General features: G+C 55.3%; 3 protein-coding genes across 3 annotated transcripts; all 3 read left to right on the forward strand.

The window, feature by feature from the left end:
- Window positions 1–2,283: 2,283 nt before the first annotated feature.
- Window positions 2,284–7,704, forward strand: COCSUDRAFT_27283 (Amidophosphoribosyl transferase). The gene is made up of 8 exons (XM_005651355.1): window positions 2,284–2,443; window positions 2,967–3,169; window positions 3,614–3,819; window positions 4,215–4,348; window positions 4,739–4,905; window positions 5,240–5,388; window positions 5,841–5,988; window positions 6,367–7,704. Exons 1-8 carry the CDS (start codon window positions 2,317–2,319, stop codon window positions 6,781–6,783), a joined length of 1,551 nt encoding a protein of 516 aa, XP_005651412.1. The 5' UTR covers window positions 2,284–2,316; the 3' UTR covers window positions 6,784–7,704.
- Window positions 7,705–11,012: 3,308 nt separating this feature from the next.
- COCSUDRAFT_59376 (hypothetical protein) lies at window positions 11,013–12,790 on the forward strand (the record flags this gene model as incomplete). The annotated part of the gene is made up of 5 exons (XM_005651356.1): window positions 11,013–11,105; window positions 11,625–11,834; window positions 12,031–12,097; window positions 12,300–12,482; window positions 12,681–12,790. 5 exons carry the CDS (start codon window positions 11,013–11,015, stop codon window positions 12,788–12,790), a joined length of 663 nt encoding a protein of 220 aa, XP_005651413.1.
- A 1,078-nt stretch (window positions 12,791–13,868) lies between these two features.
- Window positions 13,869–23,398, forward strand: COCSUDRAFT_64697 (peptidase C19, ubiquitin carboxyl-terminal hydrolase 2; the record flags this gene model as incomplete). The annotated part of the gene is made up of 16 exons (XM_005651357.1): window positions 13,869–14,135; window positions 14,308–14,428; window positions 14,643–14,767; window positions 15,168–15,334; window positions 15,579–15,717; window positions 15,879–16,068; window positions 16,180–17,468; window positions 17,625–17,780; window positions 18,043–18,188; window positions 18,522–18,681; window positions 18,930–19,028; window positions 19,281–19,542; window positions 19,796–21,800; window positions 22,078–22,204; window positions 22,560–22,708; window positions 23,020–23,398. The coding sequence occupies 16 exons, from the start codon at window positions 13,869–13,871 to the stop codon at window positions 23,396–23,398; spliced, it is 5,781 nt and encodes a 1,926-aa protein (XP_005651414.1).
- Window positions 23,399–23,881: the final 483 nt, after the last annotated feature.

The following is a 23,881-nucleotide window of genomic DNA, read 5'->3' on the forward strand; positions in this document are numbered from 1 at the left end:
ATCCATCGACAGGTGCACGTGGGAGGCATGCTGGCACGAATCAGATCAATCAAGACCATGCATCAATTGAATTGTTTGTCAATCAAATGTGCCGCACCACACCTTTGCTGAAGGCGTTTTTTACACTTCTGCAGCTTCCAAGCGTCTCCTGCAGCCGCTGCAAAGCATGCATGGCACTACAGAACCCCCTTTATTGAGTGCACGTGCAGGCATCTGACACAGCGATATGCTGCCAAAGAGGTGATCAAGTCGGTGCTGGCGTGCGAGGCATTTGAGCCAGCTGGCAAGCATGACCTGGAGTCCTTTGTCAAGACTTTGTACGTTGTGCCCACCTCAGCGTACAAGATGAGCTGTCTGAGGTGATCAAGGGCGCTTCCGAGGTGATGCAAATGTCTGTTGCAGCCTGCTGTATGTCATGAGCAGGTCTGTCTTTCGCTTATAAACAGTTGCGTGCGGTACTTGAGGCTGTGTGAAATTGTGAATGGTGCCTATGGGTGCAGGATAAGTTCTGGTCGACGGTGCGGAGCTTCTGGGACGTGGATCTGGAGCAGACCAGCCCAGACAGCAGCTGTTGGCGGTATGCACTGATGCAGCACGCAGGTCTAGCTATAACGAACTGCAATATGCCCTCAGCCAGTGTTACTGATCGGCCAAGGTTACTGATTCTGATCCCAAAAGGATCATCTGATGACAGATTTGTACTAGTCTGATCTCTATAGTCGTCACATCTCTGACAGCCAGTGGCTGCGGGAGCCAGCTTGCAAGCTGGCTCAATTGACATAGCTGCTGTTGGGTGTCACACGAACGCAGCTAGTGCTCTGAGTACTGTATCGCCAGACTTGCAAAAATTGCAAGTCTGGCGATCCACTCAGATCCACTGACACATGTTCAGCTGAAGTGCTGCGGCTGCTAAGAGTATTGTATTTCCAGACTGCTGAGGGCCTGGCTCGGAGCCACGCTCGAGCTCTTGTAAGGTACTTTGAAGTAGAGACTACTCTTCAAACCATTGTGCATGATTCTGTCTGCCACCGCCAGTTGCAGTGATGTTCCTGTCCCATCTCCGGATATCATGATCATCAATGCGGCAATACCATGCAATCATGCACCTGCGCTGCTGCAGTTGCAACCTTTGCTGCACATCTTGACTTCTGCAGGCCCTCCAGCTGCTGCCGTGGCCCGGGCCCGGGAGGGCTCAGATGCATTAAATGCAAATCTGTAATGTGACAGCCATACCTGACTGGATGCAGACTCCGGAGGATGACTTATTAGCCTCACAAGCATGCAAATGCGTCAGCAATCACGTGATCCAGCTGTCTTGAGGTCTTGAGCCTCCCCACAACGCCTCTTGCTCACATGAGGTGCTCGACTTGCGACGCAAGGTCAGCTTGTTTGAAATACGCAGAAATATGATGCAGCTTGTTTGATAGGTGGAGAACGAATCTCACAAGATGTTAGCCTCAACATCATACCAGCAGACTTCTGCAGGCGCATCTGTTCGCGATGCAGCCCCGAAAAATTCACCAGTAATCCCATCCTGCTGCAGCACATCTATACTCCGCCGAGATCTGCGAAGAGTGTCGTACGCGACCTTGAGAACACAGAAAGGCCAGCTGTCGGAGCGTCTTCAAGCGGGGAAAGTGAAGCACAGAGCACGCCTGAGAAACAGGTTGGTGGCAATTTTCAATAATGTGAATGATGGTGCTCTATTCATAATATTCGGCATCGCTCTATTCGTTTTGCGTCAGGAAACATCCAATGTCAACACCCAGCCGTCTCTGAATCTCTTTGAAATATAGTGCGTTGTCCAGAGGCTTTGCTACGAGAAACAATAGTAAAATGATCTATGATGTAGGTCTGCTTCGATTAGAAGTTGTGCTTGCCACCTTGACCCTAATCTGAGCACAGGGCAAGCTGCAGCCAAGGACTATCAGAGCATCAAGTACAAAGTCCTTACATCTCAACAGGGCCATGCCACGTCCTTGATGGTGGGATTGCCATGTGCAGGATGGATATCAGGACTCCTACACAGATGTGTGGCATCATTGGGATATTCAAGCATGAGGTGCGGCCCCTTGCTTGTAGTGTTCACCAAAGCAGCAGCAATGCATGCATCTGCTCCATCTGCAGCAGAATAACCATGCCTAGCCACTTGTTCCATTATATCTAAAAAACATCCCATTCTAAGCTCCTGTGCAAGTTCACAGAGGCATAAGGTCCACGTGTGGGAGAAAGTGCCAGGGGGATGCCTGGAGCTAGTACCCACCTGGTGCTGCCTTGCAGGGGTCGGCAAACGCGGAGCTGTTCGAGGGCCTGCTGATGCTGCAGCACAGGGGCCAGGACAGCGCTGGCATGGTCACCTTTGACGGCACACGCTTCTGCGAGCACAAGGACAACGGCCTTGTCAACGATGTCTTCGACGCCCGGACTATGAAGCAGCTCAGAGGTGCGCAGATGCATATGCACATCATCTTGTCACATACTGGAGTTTGGCACATGTGGTGAGGCAACTTCACCGCGCAATCTACTATTGGGGGGGTCATTGCAGATTTTCCACATCACTGTAACAGTCAGCTGAACCAGGCAGATGCGTCTGCATGCCCGATTGGCCGACTTGTGGTGCCAGCCGCTGTGAGAGGTACTTACATATGCAACACCTTGGCGGGGCAAAGACCAGTCTGAGCTAGAATTAAAGCCATTAAGTAACATAGCAGTCGTATACAACGATGTGAGATGCATGCATTTGTGCAACGTAGGGGCACGGCAGACGTCAGTCAGAGCCACTAGATGAGCACATGAAGTATCAACACTCACAAGAAAATGAATTTTTGTACAACCCAGTCCACTAGCACAAAGGCTGTGAAGCAGTTATAGAGAAGTGACCAAGTCTCTTGTGGTCACCCAGAGGTCACCTGTTATATCACGATTCATAGCAGAACAAAAAGGACTGAGTGCGTGCCCCTGTTCAGGCAACGCCGGCATCGGCCATGTGCGCTATCCGACGGCGGGCTCCTCATCGGCGCAGGAGGCGCAGCCCTTCTTCGTCAACTCCCCCCTGGGCATGTACCTGATCCACAACGGCAACCTGACCAACACCGAGGAGCTGCGCCGCGGCCTGGAGGGATCGCAGTCCTTCTTCAATCGCCACCTGCGCACCGACTCAGACTCCGAGGTGCGGGCCTCCACCCTTGGTCTGCCACAGACCGCCCTTCTCCTTCCCCCATACGCTAACCAACTTCCTTGCCTGCGTCGGATCATCATTGCAGATTGGCCACCTTGCTCTCTCCCTCTCGTTGTGCGCGGGATGGTTTTGTTGTAAGAATGGAAAGCACATGAACCGCTGAATGGATGTACAATGCGGCCAGCAAGTAGTATCCTTAACAGGGACACTCGTTGCATGCATAACTCCATGCTGGCGCGCTACAGTCTCTGGCGCCAGCACACCTCCATTGCCATTCTTCTTTTCTGCCCGAAAATAGCCTTCATGTTGCTGCTGACCGTGCTGGCACATCTCCCTTTGCCGGGGGATGATAAATACAAGTCCATATTCCTCCGGTCTTTATTAACTAGTTACTATGGTCAATTGAATTGAAATTTAGCATCACGCCGGCGGCAGGTGCTGCTGAATGTGCTGGCGGACGAGGTGCATCGCGCGCATCAGGCCTGCCAGGTGGACGGCGCATGCGACCCGCAGCGGGACGTGAAGCAGCTGGTGTTCCGCGCGGGCGCGGCTGCAATGGCGTCCCTGCGCGGCGCCTACTCCTGCATCTCCCTCATCCGCGGCGTCGGCCTCATCGCCTTTCGCGACCCCTTTGGCATCAGGTGGGGCAGCTTGGCAGCAACTTCACCTCACTCCAGACTGTCTTCATTCCTTTTCTGCTCCGTTGCTGAGTTTGCGCCATTGAGGACATCGATACCTGCATGCTTGAGGCTTGAGAGGGGGGCAGCCATTTCATAACGCCTGCCGGCATTCGCCTGTGTGGGCCTCTGCAATTGCATGGTGCGGTTGGGAAGGGTCCTGCAGGGTGCGTGCTGAAAGTGGGCACAAGGGCTCACACAAGCAACATGCAGGATGCATCTAAGTTTGCAAAAGTGATATTCGATGAACCATTCCAGCTGTACATCAAGTCCCATGCTTGCCTTGCACTCAGGGGTGGGCAACTGTCGGTGACTGGCACTGGCATAATGCTGAGGTACTGTTGTCATCTGCGATGCAGGCCACTGGTTCTGGGCAGCCGGGAGAGGAATGGGCGCACGGAGTGGTGCGTGGCCAGCGAGGACTGCGCCTTTGGGCCCATCGGCTTCACCCGCGTCCGCGACGTGGCCCCCGGAGAGATGATCGTCATTTCCGGTGCGCGGCGTTGCTGGTTGTCTGAATGCCGCCCAGGCGTGCCTGCTGCTTTTAGTAGGCCTCACTCTGCTCACCGGAGCTGCGAATGCTTGGCAGTCTGCCGTGATGTCTACATATTCCTGCTGTCTCGCAGGCTGAAAAGTGAAACGCGCCTTTGGGGCCCAGCTGATGTGCAACCCTCCGCAAGTTTTTCTTCTTGAGTGCATGTTGCGCTGCACTCTGCACAGAGCCTGCAGACACCGGGCCTCTGCATGAGCAGTGACTTGGCCTTGTGAGGCCTGTGAGGCTGCTCTCATGTCTTCCCTTCAAGCCTTTGTATTGACCCATGAAGCTCACAGTGGGGATTGCATCACGGCTGACAGGGTGCTTTGGTGTATATGTGTGCTGCAGAGTCGGGCGAGCTGGAGTCGCAGCAGTGCGCGCCGGGGCAGACGTGCCCGTGCATCTTCGAGTACATCTACCTGGCGCGCCCCGACTCGGTGCTCAACGACGTCCCAGTCTACAGCTTCCAGTTAGGCCTGGGCACGCGCTTGGCAGGGCGCATCAGGTGCGCTTTTGTCCTGCATGCGGTGAAGGGCACAGTGAAGCTTGCTCAGTTCCTGCCAAGCCCACGAAGTGAGTTATCATGTACTTTAAGAATTTGTCATGCGCGGCAATGGGAGCTGTTGACTTGGCCCAAGCAACCTCGTTTCTGGGTTTGTCTGGCTGGCAAAGCGCATGCAGCTTCAGCAGACCGACCCAGATGCTGCAAGGAAGTTGTGCATGTGCCCCTTTGTGTACACCTTGGCCTGAGCAACACGGGATGGCACTGAATATGCGTCTGCGCGGAGGGGTAGGGGGTCACCTAATCCACTCATTGCACCCTGAGTGTTATTCCCTGGCTGCAGGGAGATAGGGTGGGACATAGACTGCGTGGTGCCGGTGCCGGATGGGTCGCGGCCGGCAGCCATCCAGATCAGCGCTGAGCTGGGTCTGCCCTACCGCGAGGGCCTCGTCAAGAACCGCTACGTAGGCCGCACCTTCATCATGCCCGATCAGCAGTGCGCCCCCCACCTTTTCTTTTTTTAACCTGAGAAAGCAGTTTGAATGCTTGTATTGGCAGAGGAAGGACCAGCAGTGCGCCCCCCCAGTGCCACTTGTTGCTGCAAGCAGGAGCTCGCTAGCAGCGCAGGAAAGACTTGTTGGTAGGCATGAAGTGACTCGCTGAATTGGTATAGCAGTGATGAACTGCATTCCCCTTTCTGGAACACAACAGATGACTATCCCTAAGTTATGAAAGTCTTTATTTACTGCACTGCAGACTTGCCTAATGTCCAAATGGCAATTTATGCAGAGTTGTCGAACAATCTTTTTTGCCAGTAGTTTTCCTCGGTCTCAAGTGGGCTCCATAGATACAGGTTTGGCTCCACGGGACCCCACATTGGCCTTGCAATCTGATCAAAGAATGCACATGGTGCATGCGTGGCTGACATGTGGCGGCATGTGCGCGCAGCACGCGGGAGCTGAGCGTGCGGCGCAAGCTGAACGCGATGCCTGTGGTGTTTGAGGGGCGCTCCGTGCTGCTGGTGGACGACTCCATCGTCCGCGGCACCACCATGTCTCAGATCGTCGACATGGTCCGCCGCGCCGGCGCCAAAAAGGTGACTCGTCACACCCATGCAATTATTTCAGCTTTGCCTCTTTGTAAGCAGCTCTTTCTGTGGCTCTCGTGCCATGAACCCTTGCGCAAGTTCCATGGTCTATACTGGGTGCATCATTTGCCCTGAGAGTGTGGGCGTGGTAGAGCCTGCTGTTCATAATCCAGTTGTGTTTGAAATTGATCTGTACTCCGCGCCAGTCAAAGTCCTTATGCAGGGCAACATTGGCAGCGAGATGCAGACAAGGACTGAGTAAAGGCGGGCCATTCAGCACAGGCACTTTTCATGTAATTATCAACATGTGATCTCTCTTGGCATGGTGAAATGGCGAATCTTTTCTCCCCAAAAACGCTCACCGAGAATGCACTCTGTGTGCCGCAGGTGTATCTTGCAAGTGCGAGTCCCCCAGTGCGCTACCCAAATGTCTATGGAGTGGACATGCCGACCAGGCACGAGTTTGTGGCCTATGGGAAGACAGAGGATGAGATTTGCGCGGAGCTGGGAGCGGACGGGCTGCTGTACCAGAGCGTGGAGGACCTCATCTCAGTTGCCAAGGACCTCAATCCCTCCATCAAGGAGTTTGACACCTCCTGCTTCACCGGTGAGCGCTCTGCAACTTTTTTGAGTGCGCATGCACACGCATGCTTGCAGGCTTTTTGGTCATTTGCCATAAGGCGAATGTCCTTTACGATCGGTCAACCTGGTACGGATTATCTCTATCTTTTGCCCCTTCCCTATGCCATGTGGCTGCTCGTGAGACGGCCACGGCAGTTGAACGGAACGCGAGGCACAGTTTAGAGGCCTTTCAGGGGTGATTGCCCCGTTTTTGGCCCTAGATTATCTCTAAATATCTCCCTGGCGATTGGCTTTACGGGCCTGCGACTGGTTCTGCCCCCCAGCTCGCGTATGACCTCGTGGCCGCCCGCGGGCGCTCCCACTTGTAGAACATCTTGATAGGTGATGCGTACAGCAGCTCTGCGAGCCTTTGCGAGACAATACCTTGTGTAGGCTGGAGAATAGCTTATTCCTGTCTTTGCCCTCTGCCCCCTTGGTGCAGGGGAATAATAAGCAGTCCACTGGATTCACCTCGCACAAGTGTGACATTTTTTCGACTTGATGCACTTGTATCCGCGCTGCCATGCATGCAGTGATTGCTCCAGCAGTGCAGTGCTCATTGATGTCCAGAGATGAGATATGTGCACATCTGCGCGTGCAGGCAAGTACGTGACTGCTGATGTCGGCCCTGAGTACCTGGAGTCCCTGGAGAGGTCTGTGCGCACCAAAGACCGCTCGCGCCCCGGCCGCCAAGTCTCCCTCACAGAATCCAATGGCGCCCTGCCGGCTGCAGCCGCCACCGCCGGCACGGCGGCTTGAGGGGGCCAATCTTGAGGGGACCAATCGTCGTTCGAGCTGCCATCCTTGTGTGTGGGGAGCATAAGGCCTTTGGGTAAGGAACTTCTATTTGAAAAAGGTTAAGAAATTTAGGAGGGACAACTTGTTGTGGAACAGCAGGGCTCCAGGAAGGCGGAGCATATTGAAATTGCCTGCCTCCTGACTGCCAGTACTTCAGGGGGGTTTGCCACTTGCGGGAGCTCCAAATGTGGAGCTCAGATTGTGACATGTACATGTATCGTGAGAAAGATTGGCTGCTGTTAGTCATTCCCCATACTGCAGCTTGTCTGCAGACGCACCTTGCTTCTGGCAGGAAAAGCGTGTAATAAAAATAATAATAATACTGTAAGGCTTGGGGGGCACGTGCACGACCTTGCAGACCATCATGCATGTTGCTGATGCCGACATGTGCGCATTGGCCCACATTCTGTAGAGTTCTGCGCAATATTTTGCAAACATAATTCTTTTGAAGTCAAGTTTCGGTGGAGGATAACAGTTGCTGTTCTGGGCGCCCAGCCGGCTGTTTCAAATTTGTAAGACGAAGAGGCATGACAAGCGTGATCAATGCAGAGACTGTGTTTGCATCTGGTGGTTGGACGCTGGCTGAAGCAGAGGGGATTCTAATCCTCCCTCGGTAATCCCGATCATGACAATAGCATCAGCACTGGGCCGACGAGGCGGTTCGTTCGGCTCTCTTATTCAAGATGTCCAACCGACAAATTGGAAGGGCTCGTTATGTTTTCAATACGTGTCCCTCAGAGCCGAAAGTAGGCATAGCAACCTACTTAAGGTCGCACCGGAGCACCTTTGACAAGAAGCCGTACAGGACGACTCTCCTGGGAGCCCCGGGCGTGCATAGTCGGGTCTGGTCCAGTCCCCAATCGTTAAGTCAAAAGTCCCTAGTTCGAGTCCTTCCGCTGGCGGGACCAGAATCGAGTCGCTGGGCTTCTTTTTTGTCTTTTTTTCCCCACCACTTTTTCCTTTTGCTTTCTTGTTGGGGTATTCTTCTCTTTGCGAGCTACTTGAAGATTCGGCCTGTCCAAGCGTTCAGTGTATCGTCCTTCGGCGAGTAACGGAATCCTTCTATGCTAATTTGACCGATAAAAAAAGTACGATGGTTTGTACTTGTTGCAGATGGTGGAGTGCCACACATGCCTGTTATCAGAGTGCAACTTCATCCCTATGTTGAGGCACAATCATGATCACCACTGAAAAATGTATTGGTTACAACCCAAATCTGCGAACTCAAAAGCAGCCATTCACCCAGTTCCCCTGCATGACCATTCGCCCAACAAAATTTTAAGAAGCGGGCCAAAGCACGTCCCTCCAGTAAAGTTGCAATGCGCATGCGCAGTTGCCAAGCAACTCCATCGTGATGAGGGTTCTTTGTAATTATTGCATTTCTCTCAACGTCAAATGCTGGCATGTCAAAACTTTATATGCCTTGCATGCACACCTCTTCACCTCAACAAAAATGCCATGTCATCTATAACAGGCCTCCTAGGAGAAGCTCTCGATTTTACCAACACTCAAACATCGGCCCTGGAATGCTTAGTAGGGGGAATCCTATGTCCCTGAAAATTATCGAGTCGGCAGCAAACCTTGCATGCCCCACACTTGCAAGCACTGTGTAAGATATCGCGCAAGTCTTCAGCCCAAGGTGGACCGCTAAATTGAAATTCTACATCCATCTCGTAGGGCTGCTCCAGCGAGTATCTCATGCCACACTTTGTCAAGTGTGAGGCGAGCGATACTATGTCTATCCCCTCGAGATGGGCATATCTGAAGGTAAACTCCCGACAGGATGATGCAAACTCAGTGATGCTGTCAAAATCCACATACAATTTGTCGCCAGAGTGTAAATTCACCACTTTCCACTCGTGCCCTTTTGGCACTTGAACATGGAGGCCCTCAGTGCAATCGAGGCAGAAGCGTTCCGCACAGAGAAGTGCACCTTTCAGCTGGATCTCCCTATGCCGCAAGTCCTGATCCTGGGTCCTCCCGAAGCTTTGCAGGGCAAGGACAAGTTTCTCCAACCTAACGGGCTCCAGCATCCATTGTGGAATCTGTTCTTCAGTGTAGATACACGCATCCGTTCTCAGTGTAAATGATGTCAAGGCGTCGCCCACAGCAGGCCAGACCTTGTTCCGGGCATCCTGTAAGGTGTACACAATCACATGCAGGGCAGTGCCCTCGGGAAGGAACAGCAAGTTGGGAACAGCTCCGTCAAGCATCACGCTTTCGAGCTGAGTCAGGGCGTGCAAGTCCAGAAGCACCACATCAGATTCAGATTCCTCAAGGAGCTTGCCATCAAGGTACAGTGTCCGCAAAGTGGCCAGCGATGCAACCGACGCAGCCAGTCTGGGGAAGCTTCCACCAGCTACACCCAGCTGCAGGTGCCGAATGTGTGACAGTGGGGGCAAGAAAGGCAGGCCCACTAGGTCCAGGCTTAAAAAGACAATCCCCTTGGACTGACCCACCAGCCACGCGAGAGCCATAGTGAGAAATGCCAAGTCCTCCGAGCCATGTGGCCAAGTCCTGAGAGACAGCGCAGTCAGCCTGCTGAAGCTGCTGGAGACCTGCATGAGAGACTCAAGTGTGGCCTGCAGTCCAGGGCGCTTGCGAGGAAGATCCAGCAGGAGCAGCTGTGCCAGCTTGGCCCTCTTCAGCATCCATGCAGCGCCTGCACCCACGAGGCGCGGCTTCCTGACCTAGACCGATGAAGCAGCACATAGGATCTGACTGGCCTAAAGCTTTCCTTGTTAAGAACCGAGGTGATGCAATGAGGAGGAGTTCATTGACTTGACGATGATCGTATGATGATGTCAGACATATACACAGCTGGATTGCTTTTGGCATTGCACAGTGACAGTAGGAATACTGGCTGATGGAATGCTGGAATTGCTCACCTCTTGCGCAGAGTGGTTTGGGGGGGCGATACTGGGCTATACACACAATTTCCAGCTGAAGGTGCCAGGTGGTCCTGCAGATGCCTGCCACTTTGGCCCACTCGCGCGGTCCCAGATGCTGTGCAACGACTTGCCAAATCTCGGGAGGGAGGCTGCTGTGACGACGATCCTTCTCCCTGGAAGCACATTATTTCGTGATCAACAATCTATTCAGAAGTATATGAGGGAGTAAATTTTGATGAAAAGAGCTGTCATCTGATGAAGCAATTAGTTCCCAAGAGGAGAGAAAGATGCATACATGACGAGCACAGCGTCGCTGACAAAGGGCTTCACACTGGTTGTCTTCGGCTTAAATTCATCGAGTCTTCCTCATCAATATTGCCTTGTTGCACGGTCCAGTGAGCATGACTTCAAGTATGCCTTCCTGACCCGTAGCAGATGTCGAAGGATTGCAATTTTGAATACATAAAACAAGAAGAGACAGCTTCCACAATTTTGCAGTAGTCAATCGTTCTAGTGCATCATGCACAATTTGGCGGGAGGCACCGCCTCAGCACTGTTCATGAAGCGCACCTATTTTGAATGTTTTGATGTAAAATGCAAAGCAGAATCGTTGTATGGGATAGTGTCCTTCTAAAATTTTCGAGACGCACTTCACGCCTAGTGAGCGTTGACCTCCTTGCCCCACTTCTTGGAGGTACTTGCTCGCTCACAACAGACGTGGAGATGGAAGCACCCGAGGACGCCAGTATGATGGAAAGCAGCTCCGATCCTGTGCAGTTGAAGCCATTTGAGCTCCTGGACGACATAGCAAATGCGGTCTGCAGACTTCTTTGCTTCTCAAAGCTGGACATCTTATTATATTCTAAATATGATGGTCCTGATGGATATGCAATTAGCCTCAAAGTGTCCTTTATCGTGTAGAGCACCTTCAGGGGGCTTTATACTTTTACGAATACGACCCTGATACAAAGTTTGTACAGGTGAATGACTACCTTGCGGAAGGGTTCGATGCCTTGGAAGAGTGAGCCTCTCATATCCTTGACAATTTAAAGCAGGACTGTGATCAATTGGCCATGATGGGGCTTGAAAAATCGCAAGTTCATTTCCTTGTTTTCAAGTACAGATGGGGGCATATTGCCAGCTTGCAAGTGTGTGCTGCAGGTGTGTACTATCAAATGTTCCAGTCGATGAATTCCAGGCCCGCCTCTTCCTGCAGGTCAGTCACAGCCAATCACTCTTGACACCCCACATTCGTTCATCAGAATACCACCTATGTACAAGCACTTTGGACAGAAATAATACTGACATCCTGGCTCCTTCTGTGTGGTGCGCCAGGGCTCAGCCCACCTGTTCAGGCAGGTGCAGGCGGATCTGGGGAAGCACCTGCAGGAATTCGAGCGCGCTGGGCTGCGCACCAGTCTCAGTGTCCCTGCTGGCCTGATCCTGGACCAGGCAGCTCTGGCAGAGGGGGGCCCGAAATTCACAGCAGAGGACGAGCAGCGAGTGGATGGGCAACTGGCAACTCTGCGACAGGAGATCCAACAGGTGATTGAGCGACTGCGCACTGTAATGACAGTGATGCCATCAGATGCTCAGCAGACCGAGGGCCAGTTCTTGGTAGCTTGATGTTTCCTGGGGGGCATGAAAATTACAGCTGTACCGCTTTTTGGGATCATCGCTGCATGTTTGAAGCATTGGTGAAAAGCAAAATTGATGAAGTACTTGCAATCATGTTGAGCAGGCGAGGCAAGCGCGGCAGGACGTGGAAGCACAGATGGCAGCAATCGATCGGGAGATCAAGTCATATGGTGCGCATTTCACAGTCTGGCACATGTACTGAATGTTGTTGATATCCCGGGTAATTTATTGCATGCTGCTCACAGTACACAAGCTGTGACAATGATGTCACTCTCCTCTTTGCTGTGGCATCAACACAAGACAATATGGACGTGATTACACCCTCCATTGGTCACAGAAAGGGAATATTAGTTCTGGCTTCCATGCGCGCAGGGGACCCTTCACAGCTGGCAGCCATCACCGAGGCGGTTGCAGGGAAGGAGAACCTGGCAGAAGACGCGCGCGCTCTGGCAGAAAAGGCCGTCCAGCTGGCGGCGCTGCTGCCACGCGTGCGCGCAAAGCAGGCGCAGCGTGACGCTGCCGCCGCTGACTCAGCAGCCGCCGCCAACTCCAAACGTGCGGCTCCTGCCCCCAATGTGGTGTTCCTTTAGCTCAAGACCTTGCAAATATCTGCTGTGATCAGCTCTGCGCTGTCTGCGATGACGCATGTGACACGAGCCGCACCCCACAGAAGATGCAGCACCCTGCCGGATTTCGGGGAGTCCAATGCAGCGGTGGTTGAAAAGAGTGCCTGAATTGGCTGGGTGCATGCAGAGGCGGCCCTGCTGGCAGAGAAGGACATTCTGCAGCGGAAGGCGGCAGTGAGCAAAGTGAGCATGGCCGAGCTGAGGAGTTTACGCGAGCAGCTGCAAATGGACACATGAGGCCAATGCACAACGCAGCCTAGTTGAAAATTGAGGACTTCTGTGGAAGAGATATCAAATTCTGAGCAATCTGCAGCTGCTGCACCAATTGCAATACTGATGATCATCAATCAGTATTCAATGATCCTGCTCTGCAAATACAGTAGAACATACTGCGCAGCCTCGAATCTGAGGCTGCTTCACTAAAGCCGATACTGGGACAATGGATTGAATATGTGGAATCTGTCAGTTGCTGGGGACATCCAGAATGCCTTAAGGAAGAAGTACAAAGGTTGCATGCTTACTGTATTACTACTGTATTACTAATACTGAATCATCATCCCGTAACCGTGGAGATGCACCATTTTGTGCACCTCGGGAGGCAACATCCCTGCACATCTCAACGCAACACTCATTCAGATGCTCATTCGTGCTACAGGATCAAAGATATCGACGCAACTACGGCTTCATATGCGGGGTCGGCAGGTATAGCATCTCCTCAACCTTTTGGTGGAACGATATTTTCCACTCTGACCATTCAGGAAGTCATCTTTGACGATGAGAACCTATTGTAGGAGTTTATGGTTCGCATCAGCAGGAACGAGATGCCATAGTGCCCCTGCAGAGTCTTATGTCAGCACCTGCGAATTGTGACTTTCAAAGCCTCCTCGTTTTCTGGGATCTGCTGACTATACACGCCTCAGTTTGCAGCATTCGATGTTCAGAAGTGGTGTCAGATCGAACTGTCTCGATTGTGGTATTTGCGTAAGTCAGCAGGGTGAGAGTACAGGAAGCTGCTATGTAGTAATACAGAGCCTTACGAGAATCGTCAAAAGAGCCGCAGACATTGCGTTGTTTTCATGATAGCCTCCAGTATGACTCTTACATGCCACGAATCTGGGGCCTCTAGGAAGGACTTCAGTCTGGTCACAGCAGTCCCAGATCTGACCTGGTTGTGCCTGTAATGTGGGGCTCACTTGCTCCTTCACATAAGATAACATGTCTTTGTCTCGCATGTAGGTATGCCAGACGAATATCTGCCCGTGCTGATTATCTAGATGTGAGGATATATTCTGAGGCGCCATAAGTAACTCGGAGGATGGCAAAGCCGAGGAAACAGCACCAGCAGGCCTCCAAGAAGAAGCTGCAGGTGAAGCAGAATCAGAAGCAGGCCAAGGCTGGGTCAGCAAAAGCAGATGCAAAGGGGAGCAGCCAGGGATCTGAGGCACCAGCTGCCTCGAAGCAGCCATCTGAGCCTAATGCCGCGCAGCAGCACAAGCCTGCAGAGACATCAGGCTCTGACCATGCCAATGTCTATGGCCTGATCAACCTTGGCAACACCTGCTACTACAATTCAGCCCTGCAGGTGCAGCACTGCTCCCATTTGAACCTAAGTATTGGAAGACATCATTTTCCATGATTGGGGGCCAATTTCCCTGGAGTGCCTGTATCATGTTCACTTTTGATCTCTTCGGCTCCTGGTAAACAAGGTGTTGTGAATCAGCAAAACTGAGGTGACATTCATTTCATGGATGCAGGCGCTTGTTTCAGTGCCAGCACTGAGGAACTTCTACACCCAGCCGCAGCCACAGAAAGGGCGGCAGCTTGAGAAGGGCTCGATCGGAGCTGCCCTGCAGGAGGTGGTCCAGACAGTGTATGGTGCGCTCCACTCTGAAACTCCGTCAGCATGTCTCGCAATTCTGCGCACCGATGCTGCACAGTGAACCTTCACATGCAGGGTTGTGAATTTAGTCAGCTGCTTCTTGTGGGCATGCACCATCAAACTATGTAGCCCATGTGTGTCATACTTGTATTATGTATTACACACCGGAGGACTCAGTGACTGACAGAGTTTTGCATGTGCTTGGTGCAGGCCACAAAGAGGCCGAACATGCACACACCACCAAAGGAGCAAGGGTCTCGCGGCGGGAGGGGACCCCTCTGTTCAGCCCAAGCCGCTTGCGCGCTGCTGTGATCAGAATCGCCCCCCAATTCAAGGTGTTTGCCCCCCATTTGCATGCCGAGGGTGTTTCTTCCTTCCACACCCAAGGTGTCGAGGAGGGAACCTCCCTGTGTCATCGTTTGATTTCATGGTGTTGTGTGGTTTTCTGATAATGTCCACACACACGCCTGAGGTGTCTGTGCCAAACTCAGGGGCACCAGCAGCAGGACAGTCATGAGCTCTTGCGTTGCCTCATAGATGGATTGCGCACAGAGGAGAACAACGCCATCTCCTACCTTAAGGCAAGCTTTTGGCCCAGTGTTATCTGCACGCCTGCTTCTCATGCACACTGCCGTTCTCCATTTTCTGCATTGTCAATTCAAGCCGGAAAGTCCTTCTTGGGCCATGAGAGTTGGGGCCTGTTTGTTGCATTCTGACATGGAGAAACATGTGCAGGAGCGAACTGAGGACGCGTTGGTCCCAACCAGCTTCACAGAGGAGCTGTTCAGGGGAGAGCTGTCATCGCGGGTGGTGTGCAAGGAGTGCAGCCACGAGACAGTCACCCTGGAGGAGTTCTTTGACCTTTCCCTGCCAATCCCTGCCAGCCTGCCCGCCATATCAGAGTAGGCACACATGCCCTCCAAGCACCCTGGTCTTATAGTGAGACTTGAGTGGATGATGAAAGCAGGATGGACCCTGTATGCTATTCCAATTGCTGAGGGAAAAAGATGGCTCTTCAATTTCCATTTTGTGCTGTTTGGGAATGACAACGAAGGTCCATTGCGAAATGCTCTGTGGTTTGCGTAGCTTCATCTGCAGTCCCTCAAGTCACTTTTTCTCATGCTGTGTATGTGTGGCATTCTGCAGGGCTGGTGGGAGGGGCAAGCCAAAAGGGAAGGGCCCTCAAAAGAAAGGGAAGGCAAGCATTGAGAAGCCAGACGAGAGCCCAGCAGCACAAGAGCAGCAGAAGCTCACTGCCAAGCAGCGCAAGAAGGCAGAGAAAGAAGTGCGCATTTCGAAATCCTGTAAACAGTGCATCTTTGAGCGCTGAAGCTTCTTAGCTACATGCTTCTCTAACCCACAATTGTGTGTAATTTACTGTGCGCAAGTTGACGCTGCTATGAACAGGCAGTGGTGTATGAAACATTTGCTTTCAATGGTCTGCAGGCGCACAAGCAGGCCCAGATGGCTCGCAAGAAGCAGCGGAAGCGAGCCTCCGACGCCAACGACGAGGAGGAGGCGCTCCCAGACAGCACACCACCGGGCCTGGACCAAGCATCCCCTTCCACCGCTGCCGCAGCCTCGGAACCCCTTTCTTCATCCGCGCAGTCTTCCTCCTCTGACTTCACAATCCCAGGTGCAGTCCACTCTCTGGAAGAGCACGCCACATCAGGCTCTGCGCAACCAAAAGGTCAATCACAAATGTCCCGCAATCTGGAGCCCTTGACGTCTTTGGCTTCGGCTGCAGAGGCAGCGCAGCAAGGGTCGGCCGAGGGACCAGCAGCAGGCGGCGGCCAAAAGCTGCGCGGCGGCGTTGGCTCGGCCGCGGGATCGGCCGGGCGTGCCGCGGCCATGAGCGGCGCCGCGCAGCCGGCATCCAGCAGGGGGAGTGCGCAGACCCGGATACCCAGCAGCGCGCCCCCGCTCTCAGAGACCAGCACAGAAGTCCCCACGGACAGCGATGGGACCGCCCATGGGCGCGCCGACGGCGAGCTCGCGTCCTCTGCCGTTTCCCCGAGCCGGGACAGCCCGTCCTTCCCCATGCCAGAGGAGGTGCCCACGACAACCTCCGACACATACACGTCCAGGAATGCAGACAGCATCAGCATCATGGCAGCAGAGCAGACTGGGTTCCGCGCGGGCGGCTCGGCCGCGGCCGGGAGAGGCACAGCCGAGGGAGGGAATGTGCGGGAGCATGAACAGGCGTCAAGCGGCAGCGTGAAGATGCTGTCGGAGCAGCTGCGATCCGCCAGCCTTGCGCCCGACGCCAAAAGCGGCAACTGGCCGACCGAGCGCTCGGCCGCCGCCGCTGGGCCGGACAGCTCCGTGGACGCGTTATGGAATGTCCTGGAAGACCTGGACAGGGCTGACAGCACGCGCTCAGGCGAGCGAGATCTGCCCGCGCTGGAATCGTCTCACCCAACGGAGGAGCAGATCGCCGAGACAGACCCAACTGGCGAGCTGGCAGGCGGCACGCCCGCGGGCAAAGGGAGCAAGCCGGAGCCGGCGGCTGCGAAGAACTGCGTCAGGATCGCAGCGACGACAGTTGTGGAGGTCTTGCTGCAGCCCTCCGCGGTGTTCAGGGCGACCGGGAAAGCGCAGGATTTCGCGCACGACGTCCCAGAGGCCGGGTCCAAGGACGGCCTGATCGCGGTGCCGGTGTCGCCCGGCCCCGAGCTGCAGCCGCGCCTGTCAGGGTCCGGCCTGCCAGAGGCGTTCCCTGCAGCATACACTCCTGCAGCAGCAGATGAGCGGCCGGCAGACGGGGAGGTCACCAGCAAGGATGGCAGGGAGCAGGGGATGAGTGCGGGGGCTGAGCGGCTGACAAATAGCGTGCCAGCTGGCGAGGATGCCGCTGACGTGGAGCAGCAGTTGGGCGTGGGGCTGACGAGTGATGAGGAGGCGGCACTCTATAGTGACCTGGAAGATCTGCAGGAGGACACGGGCGTTTTGGGTGATGTCAGCGACACGGAAGCTGACGTCAGCGACGAGAAACAGGAGCGAACGAGGGCGGCTGATGTGGACACCTCTGGTCAGGTGAGTGGGAGACATTGCATCCGCAAGGGTCTACTCTGTTACTTTCTGTCGGGTTCTGGCAAGCACGGGTAGTTGCATTGCCATAACGGACCTCCCTACTCTCCCAAAACACGTTTGAAAATCGTCTGAGCAGAATTGTTTCTCTGCATTGTCCAGGGCACTGACGAGCCTGAAGAAGCCGGTGAGGAGATGACTGAGCTGTGCAGCCTGTTCGACGAGGGTGAGCCCAGTGGCTCAGCTGGCAATGAAGGGACAGAGTCTTGGGAGGACACTGCAGACCAGGAGCACGTCAGCCAGGAAGCCACCATCCAGGTGCTAGACCATTCTCGCTTTTCTCGTTTTTTTTCTGTGTAGTGAAACATGTATATCTTGGCGCCTGGCATTTGGCTGGCAATGTGTTAGATCATTGTCTGGGTATTTCATGGTGAATTTATATTGAAAGCTGTCACGGGGCATAGTGCTCATTATACCGCCATGGCATTCCTACATGCGCCCTACTGTCGTGCGGAATGTTTAAATTGTAAGTACATACTTTCTAGACACAGATGTAATGCTCGCGCTTGTCTTATTACAGGGCTGCCTGGCGGCGTTCTTTGCGAGGGAGCTGATCACGTGGGAGTGCCCCCCTGAGAGCGCTGCGGCCAGCAAGCAGCGCAGTGAGGAGCAGGCCCTGGCGAGTGCCTCCCTGGACGGCACTCCTCAGCCCCTCAAACGGCGCAGGTGGGGCACTTGCAGCTTTCCTACTTTCAGTGGCAAAAGCAAGACTGTGATGCTTCTGTGTTATGCCATGCCACAGAACTATTAATCGCACCACTGGAGCGAGCTTTCGCTCTTATAGTTTTATGGCGGTGTTTCTGGGTGGCGTCATACTTTTGCCTTGGCTAAGCAGCTTATGGCTCTAAATCGCTATCGCAATTTATGGACAGATCATGTGACGCCTAGGTGAAAGTTGCCACATCCATCTGATACAAAGATCTCTCGGGCTCTGAGTTTGTCTAGAGATACTGCCTTAGACATGCGTCTGATGACCTGCTCACTGGTGTGCTGCTGCAGCGTTTCATTCTCGGAGGAGAAGCCTCGGATAAAATTCATTCCCGGCAGTGCGGAGCAGCGCGGCACAAACTTTGTGCGCGCGCTTCAGGGGGACCGGCCCTTCTGCCGGCCCCTGAAGCACAAGGGCGGCTGCTTCCTGCTCAACGCCTACGTGGACAATGTCACCAAGGACAAACTCCACCTCGGCCTGCAGGCAAGCACCAGATGTCAAAGCTCGTATATTCTTTCCCACATCTGAAAGATAAAAATACTTTGATTCCCTGAAACACTGTATACCGGTATATCTGTGCTTCATGCAGCAGCTCGGTGTCCATTGTTGCAAGTATGTGTTTTCATTCTCTATATTACTGGCAACCAGACATGGGCAACCTAGGGAGATCTTCCTGAGGGAGGGAATTGGATGTGCAGGGTCAGGATGAGAATGATGCGACCCAGCTGCCGCTGCGGGACGTGCATGCCATCAATAACCGCATCGAGTTTGGCTCCGTGCCCATCTCCCCTGTCGAGGTCCGCACCCAAAACCCACCCTCTCACCACCGACCCATACTGCAACAGGAACCCTGCAACATTTTCACATTTGAGAAGGAGGAATGCAGACAACATTTCATAACATGCAAACTATAGTTCCATTCAATGCCATGCAAGGTACCTCCAGTGCAGCGCATGCTCTGGAGGGCATGACATGTGCTGGTCATGCAGCACTGTCAGTGGGCTTTTCCTGAAATGCGTCGTGTGATTGTGCTGTGCTTGCTCTTAAAGGACCCGCAGGACGAGGAGGAGCAGAGTCGCGTGCGCAGCCAGGCGCAGGCGCTGCTGGACTGTGTGGCCGACCTGGTGGTGCACAGCGGCCTGCAGGGGGCAGTCGCGCTGCTAAGCGAGGGGGCACAGCTGCAGCGCGTTCCTTCTGGCATGGGCAGTGCGGGCGGCGTGGGCAGCCCGCACTCCGGCAGCGACGGCCTCTCGCGCATGGGCAGCGAGACCTGGCGCATCGTCGGCAGCATGCCTCCCGGCTTCGGCGAGGGTGCGGCCCCTCCTTCTTGTCACTCCTCCTGCGTGTCATTCCTAGTGCCAGGACACTGCTATGTCTGCACTGGCTCCGTCAGCCCATGCTGCATGCTGTGGGATAGACTGTACCATTGTGCATGTGCTGCACTCTCTCAATGTCAAGTCTGGCGTCATGCGCTGAGCCTTGCAGTCTGGACAGCTGTGGACTGCGACTGTCTGATGGACTACATGGGGATGAGGATTATTCACTGTGCCTGGCTCTGCTGCAGGGGCCTGGGAGTATCCCCCGCCGCGCGACGACGCGCAGGGGCTGTCGCCCAGCTTCCGCTCACCCTCGACCGACGTCTACGTCCCCGCCTATCCCTCAGACAAGAGCGCCAGGCCGGGTGCACTGGGAGCGAATCCAGGCTCCTCCCAGCTGCCAGCCTCCTTCTGGGCGCGGTTTGCTGCCAGCCAGGAACCCATCATGGAGGCGGCCCGGGAGGGGTCAATCGACACCGACTCGCAACTCAGCGGAGAGATGAACCTGCCCCTCACCCCCCACAACTCCCTCAACGACGACGCAGCGCGCGTGCAGAAAGGCGGCGGCAGCGCCGATGCGGCGGTCGGGAATGACAGCTCGCGCCGGCCGCCGCGCGCGGAGGACGGCGGCGCTGCGGCCGGCCGGCGGCGGGCGAAGAAGCCGCCGCCGCCGGCGCTAGAGACGCGCAACTCATTCACGATCACGGCGGAGGTGCCAGTGTCGCCGTTCAGCAACGACCCCGAGGGGCGGCTGCTGTCAAACGGGTGGGAGCCATCATGGCCGGTGCAGCTGCCGGCAGGGGAGCGCGACAGCTCCGAGGCCTACTGCCGCATCTTCTGCAGCGACAAGGGCCGCAAGAGCGCGCGCCCGCTCAGCCTTCGCAGCGACTCCGGCGCCTCCACCGCCGCCGACAGCCCCTTCGGCCGCGCAGTCAGCGGCCGCGGCTACATAGCCGATTCGGACGAGGACCCAGACTGCGACAGCATGTGCCGCGCTAATTGCCAGGACTCCTCCAGCACCGGTTTTGGCGGCTCCAGCCCCTTTGCCAGCTCCAAGCCAAGCTTCCTGGAGAGGCGGCACAGCGAGCGGAGCCCCTTTGATGACGATGCAGAGACTTCCAATAGTCTCGGCAGGCGGCACAGCAACCGGGCGCCCTTCACCGACCCTGCCGAGGACCCCGGCGACCTCGGGGGAATGGGTCTCTTCACCAGGAGGGACAGCCAGATGGGCTTCCCGGGCCTGGACGAGGAGTTGTCCAATGGGGACACCCCAGAGGTGCCGTCTGCTTCGCCTAGCCTCTCCAGCCCGTTCACCGGCCGCAGCGCAGCCCCCTCCCCCTTTGCCGACCCCGACGTGCAGCTCAAGGGCAGCGGCAGCCTCTCACAAGAAGCCTCGCCAGCGCCCAGCCGCAGCAGCAGCACCAGCCCCTTTGCAGCGCAGCAGCACAGCAGCGCGAACGGGGACGCCCCGGGACAGAACGGCCCGGCAGCTGCGGCGCGCTGGGCCGTCCCGAACGGCATGCACGGGAACGGTGCGGCCAACGGCGGCGATCCCGAGCGGTCGGCATTGGGCAGGAGCAGCGCTGACTCAGCCATCACGCCGCCCACGGGGGTGAACAAGGCGACGGGGAACGCCGTCTTCTGGGCCGGCTCCAAGACCCACGGTATCTCCTTCGTGGACGAACCGCAGGACGCTGCCCCAAAGCACGGCTTGGCTCGCTTCCCCAACGGCGACATGCGGCTCCCCGGCGGCGCAGAAGCAAAGGAGTCTCCCGCTGATGGGGACGAGCCAAGCCAAGCAGAGCTTGGCGCAAACGATCTGCTGGCGGATGACGCAGAAGCATCCAGTGGCGTCGTGGCAGCACCTGCAGCCAGCGCAGCCACTGGCGCCGAACAGGGGACCAGCTCTGTGGATTCCGCGCAGGAGCCAGCCGCCGAGGCTGCCCTTGCAGGTCTCGCTACGTCGGCAGGGGCAGACGATGCATCCAGCCATGGGCAGGCAGAGGGTGTGGAAGCTGATGTAGAAGCAAAGGGCGCAGCGGAAAGCGACGCAGTGGACAGCGAGGAGGTGGGTATTGGCGCAGAGAGGAAGGCGCAGTCGCTGCCGTCTCCGCAGCAGGTGCCGGGGGCGGGCGGCCGCGCCGCGGCCGTGTCTGGCCGGGCACTGCGCAGGACCGTCAGCAAGAGCATCCTGCGCAAGTCCACGAAGATCTCTGTGCAGCGGGAAGCCGTCAAGGGCTACCTCATACACAGGTGTTGCCCGTGTGACCCTCCTCGAGCTCACCTGTCCTGTGCTCTCCGTCATCTCCATGCCAGACAGCAGTCATATGGCAGCGGGCACCCCTTTCAGCCTCATATCATTCAGCCTGGCGCATCCTGTACACTGCTTTGAAGCGCGGTTTCGGTGTGTGGATATGTGGGGAAAGCAAAAGCAGCGTTGGTGTTGCTGGATGATATGGAGCATGGAGCATGTCTGGAAGCTTTTCTGAAATGACTGATCTTTTCTAATAGTAATTATGTGTGTGGTCAGGGCGCCGGAGGTGCTGACGCTGCACCTGAAGCGCTTCCAGCAGGACATGCGCGGCCGCCTGGCCAAGATCAAAGGCCGAGTCCCCTTCCCCGCCGACCTCGATATCACGCCCTTCTGCGACCCCAAGGTGCCCATCTCTCGGTTCCCAGCCTTTTTTCAGCCTTCTCAAAAGAACAAACAATATTTTGCACGCCTCTTGAGTACCAGATAGGCTGAGTATTGCACCCACATACCTTCCAGTTTGCTGCAATACGGTACCATATGTTTGGTATCCACTAAGCCAAATTTCCTATTCTTTCTGTTGTTGTCCCAACCCACACCATTCTCAAAATACCTTGCATATCATGAGTCTCCAGGTGTGTAGAGACTTGAATACCCACAAGTCTCTCCATTTGCTGGCTATGTGCATGCTGCCAGTTTGGCGAGTGGAAAGTTTTCGATTGTGAGGAATGCTAAGGCAGAATGTATGGGGTTTATTGCAGGGCAAGGATGCGGCGGGTGCGCAGTACACGCTTGTGGGAGTGGTGGAGCAGCAGGGCGGCATGAGCAGCGGCCACTACTGGGCCTACGTGGCACGCATGCCCACCGACAGCGCACCACCGCCACCGCAGCCGCACCCGCGCCAAGACAGGTCTGCCACCTGAAGCCTGACCAACATTCTTTGGGTGTCCTGCTTTAATGGACAAGTCTGGAAACCACGCTGCAATAGTCTTGCCCCACCCGTAGGCCCTCAGTGCTGTAGCCCAAAAGGGGAGAGAGAAAGAATCATTTCATCTGTGCCAGCCAATAAGGGGTTGATGAGCTGGTCGAACTACATAAGGTTTTCCCCTGAACATATGGCCAATATCATCTCTAAGTTGGAGGATTCAAATGGGCTTGTGCAGCAGATTAATCTGCGCAAGCCAAGACAGGCAATGACGTCTTCATGTCCTGTTGGTGCAGCTTTGACGGGGATGACGCGGTGCCGCTTGCGCCGGCACATAAGGCCGGCTGCAGCGCCAAACCTGGCTCCGGCGCCAAGTCAGCCTTCGGCGCCAAAACTGGCTTGAGCGGAGGCAACGCGCCCAAACCGGCCGTCCCGCTCACGGCAGCTGCCGCGGGAACGCCGACCGCGCGGTCCGCCACCGGAAAAGGCGGCTCCAGCGGAGATGCACCGCGCGCGGAAGCAGAGTGCAATCCGCGGCTGGCTGGCAGCCGGCCCAAGCTGGACTCTGCACGGCTGCAGTGGTTCCACGCGAGCGACGAGAAAGTGAAGCCTGTGTCGTGGGACGCTGTGGCGGCCTGTGAGGCGTACCTCCTCCTGTATGTGCGCGTGCGCTAAGGCCGCACGTCCCTGCCAGGGCATAGAGGTGGCATCATTTCTGTCGCTGATGGGACATTTCTGTCGCTGATGGGCAGACAAAATGGCGCCATGCATACTCTGGGATGGGATATCTTTTGCGGTATGGCGTTTGTCCTTCGTGTGTCTTTAGAGAGGCTGTTTCGCTGCCCACATGCTGCTACAGCAGGCGCGAGCTCGCAGCCTTTCTGGCGCTGGCTATAAAATGATACCGCCATGTTTCTTTTGATCGCATCAGGCCATATTGCTGTCATTGGCAGCAGTGTCTTTCCAGCAGATTGTGATGCCTCTTGTAAAGACAAGGGAAAGTAAACTTATGTTTTGATGTTTAAATCAGCATAGCAGCTGCAGCTAGGAAGTCGGTACGAGCGCATAGGTTGAGTAGGCGCAACAGGAGAGTGTGAGGGAAGCTGGAATCTTGTATATGTGGGAGTGTGCATATATGTAGAACATAGCTACGTAGCC

The sequence above is a fragment of the Coccomyxa subellipsoidea genome (assembly GCF_000258705.1).
Source record: "Coccomyxa subellipsoidea C-169, whole genome shotgun sequence".
NCBI lineage: Eukaryota > Viridiplantae > Chlorophyta > Trebouxiophyceae > Coccomyxaceae > Coccomyxa > Coccomyxa subellipsoidea.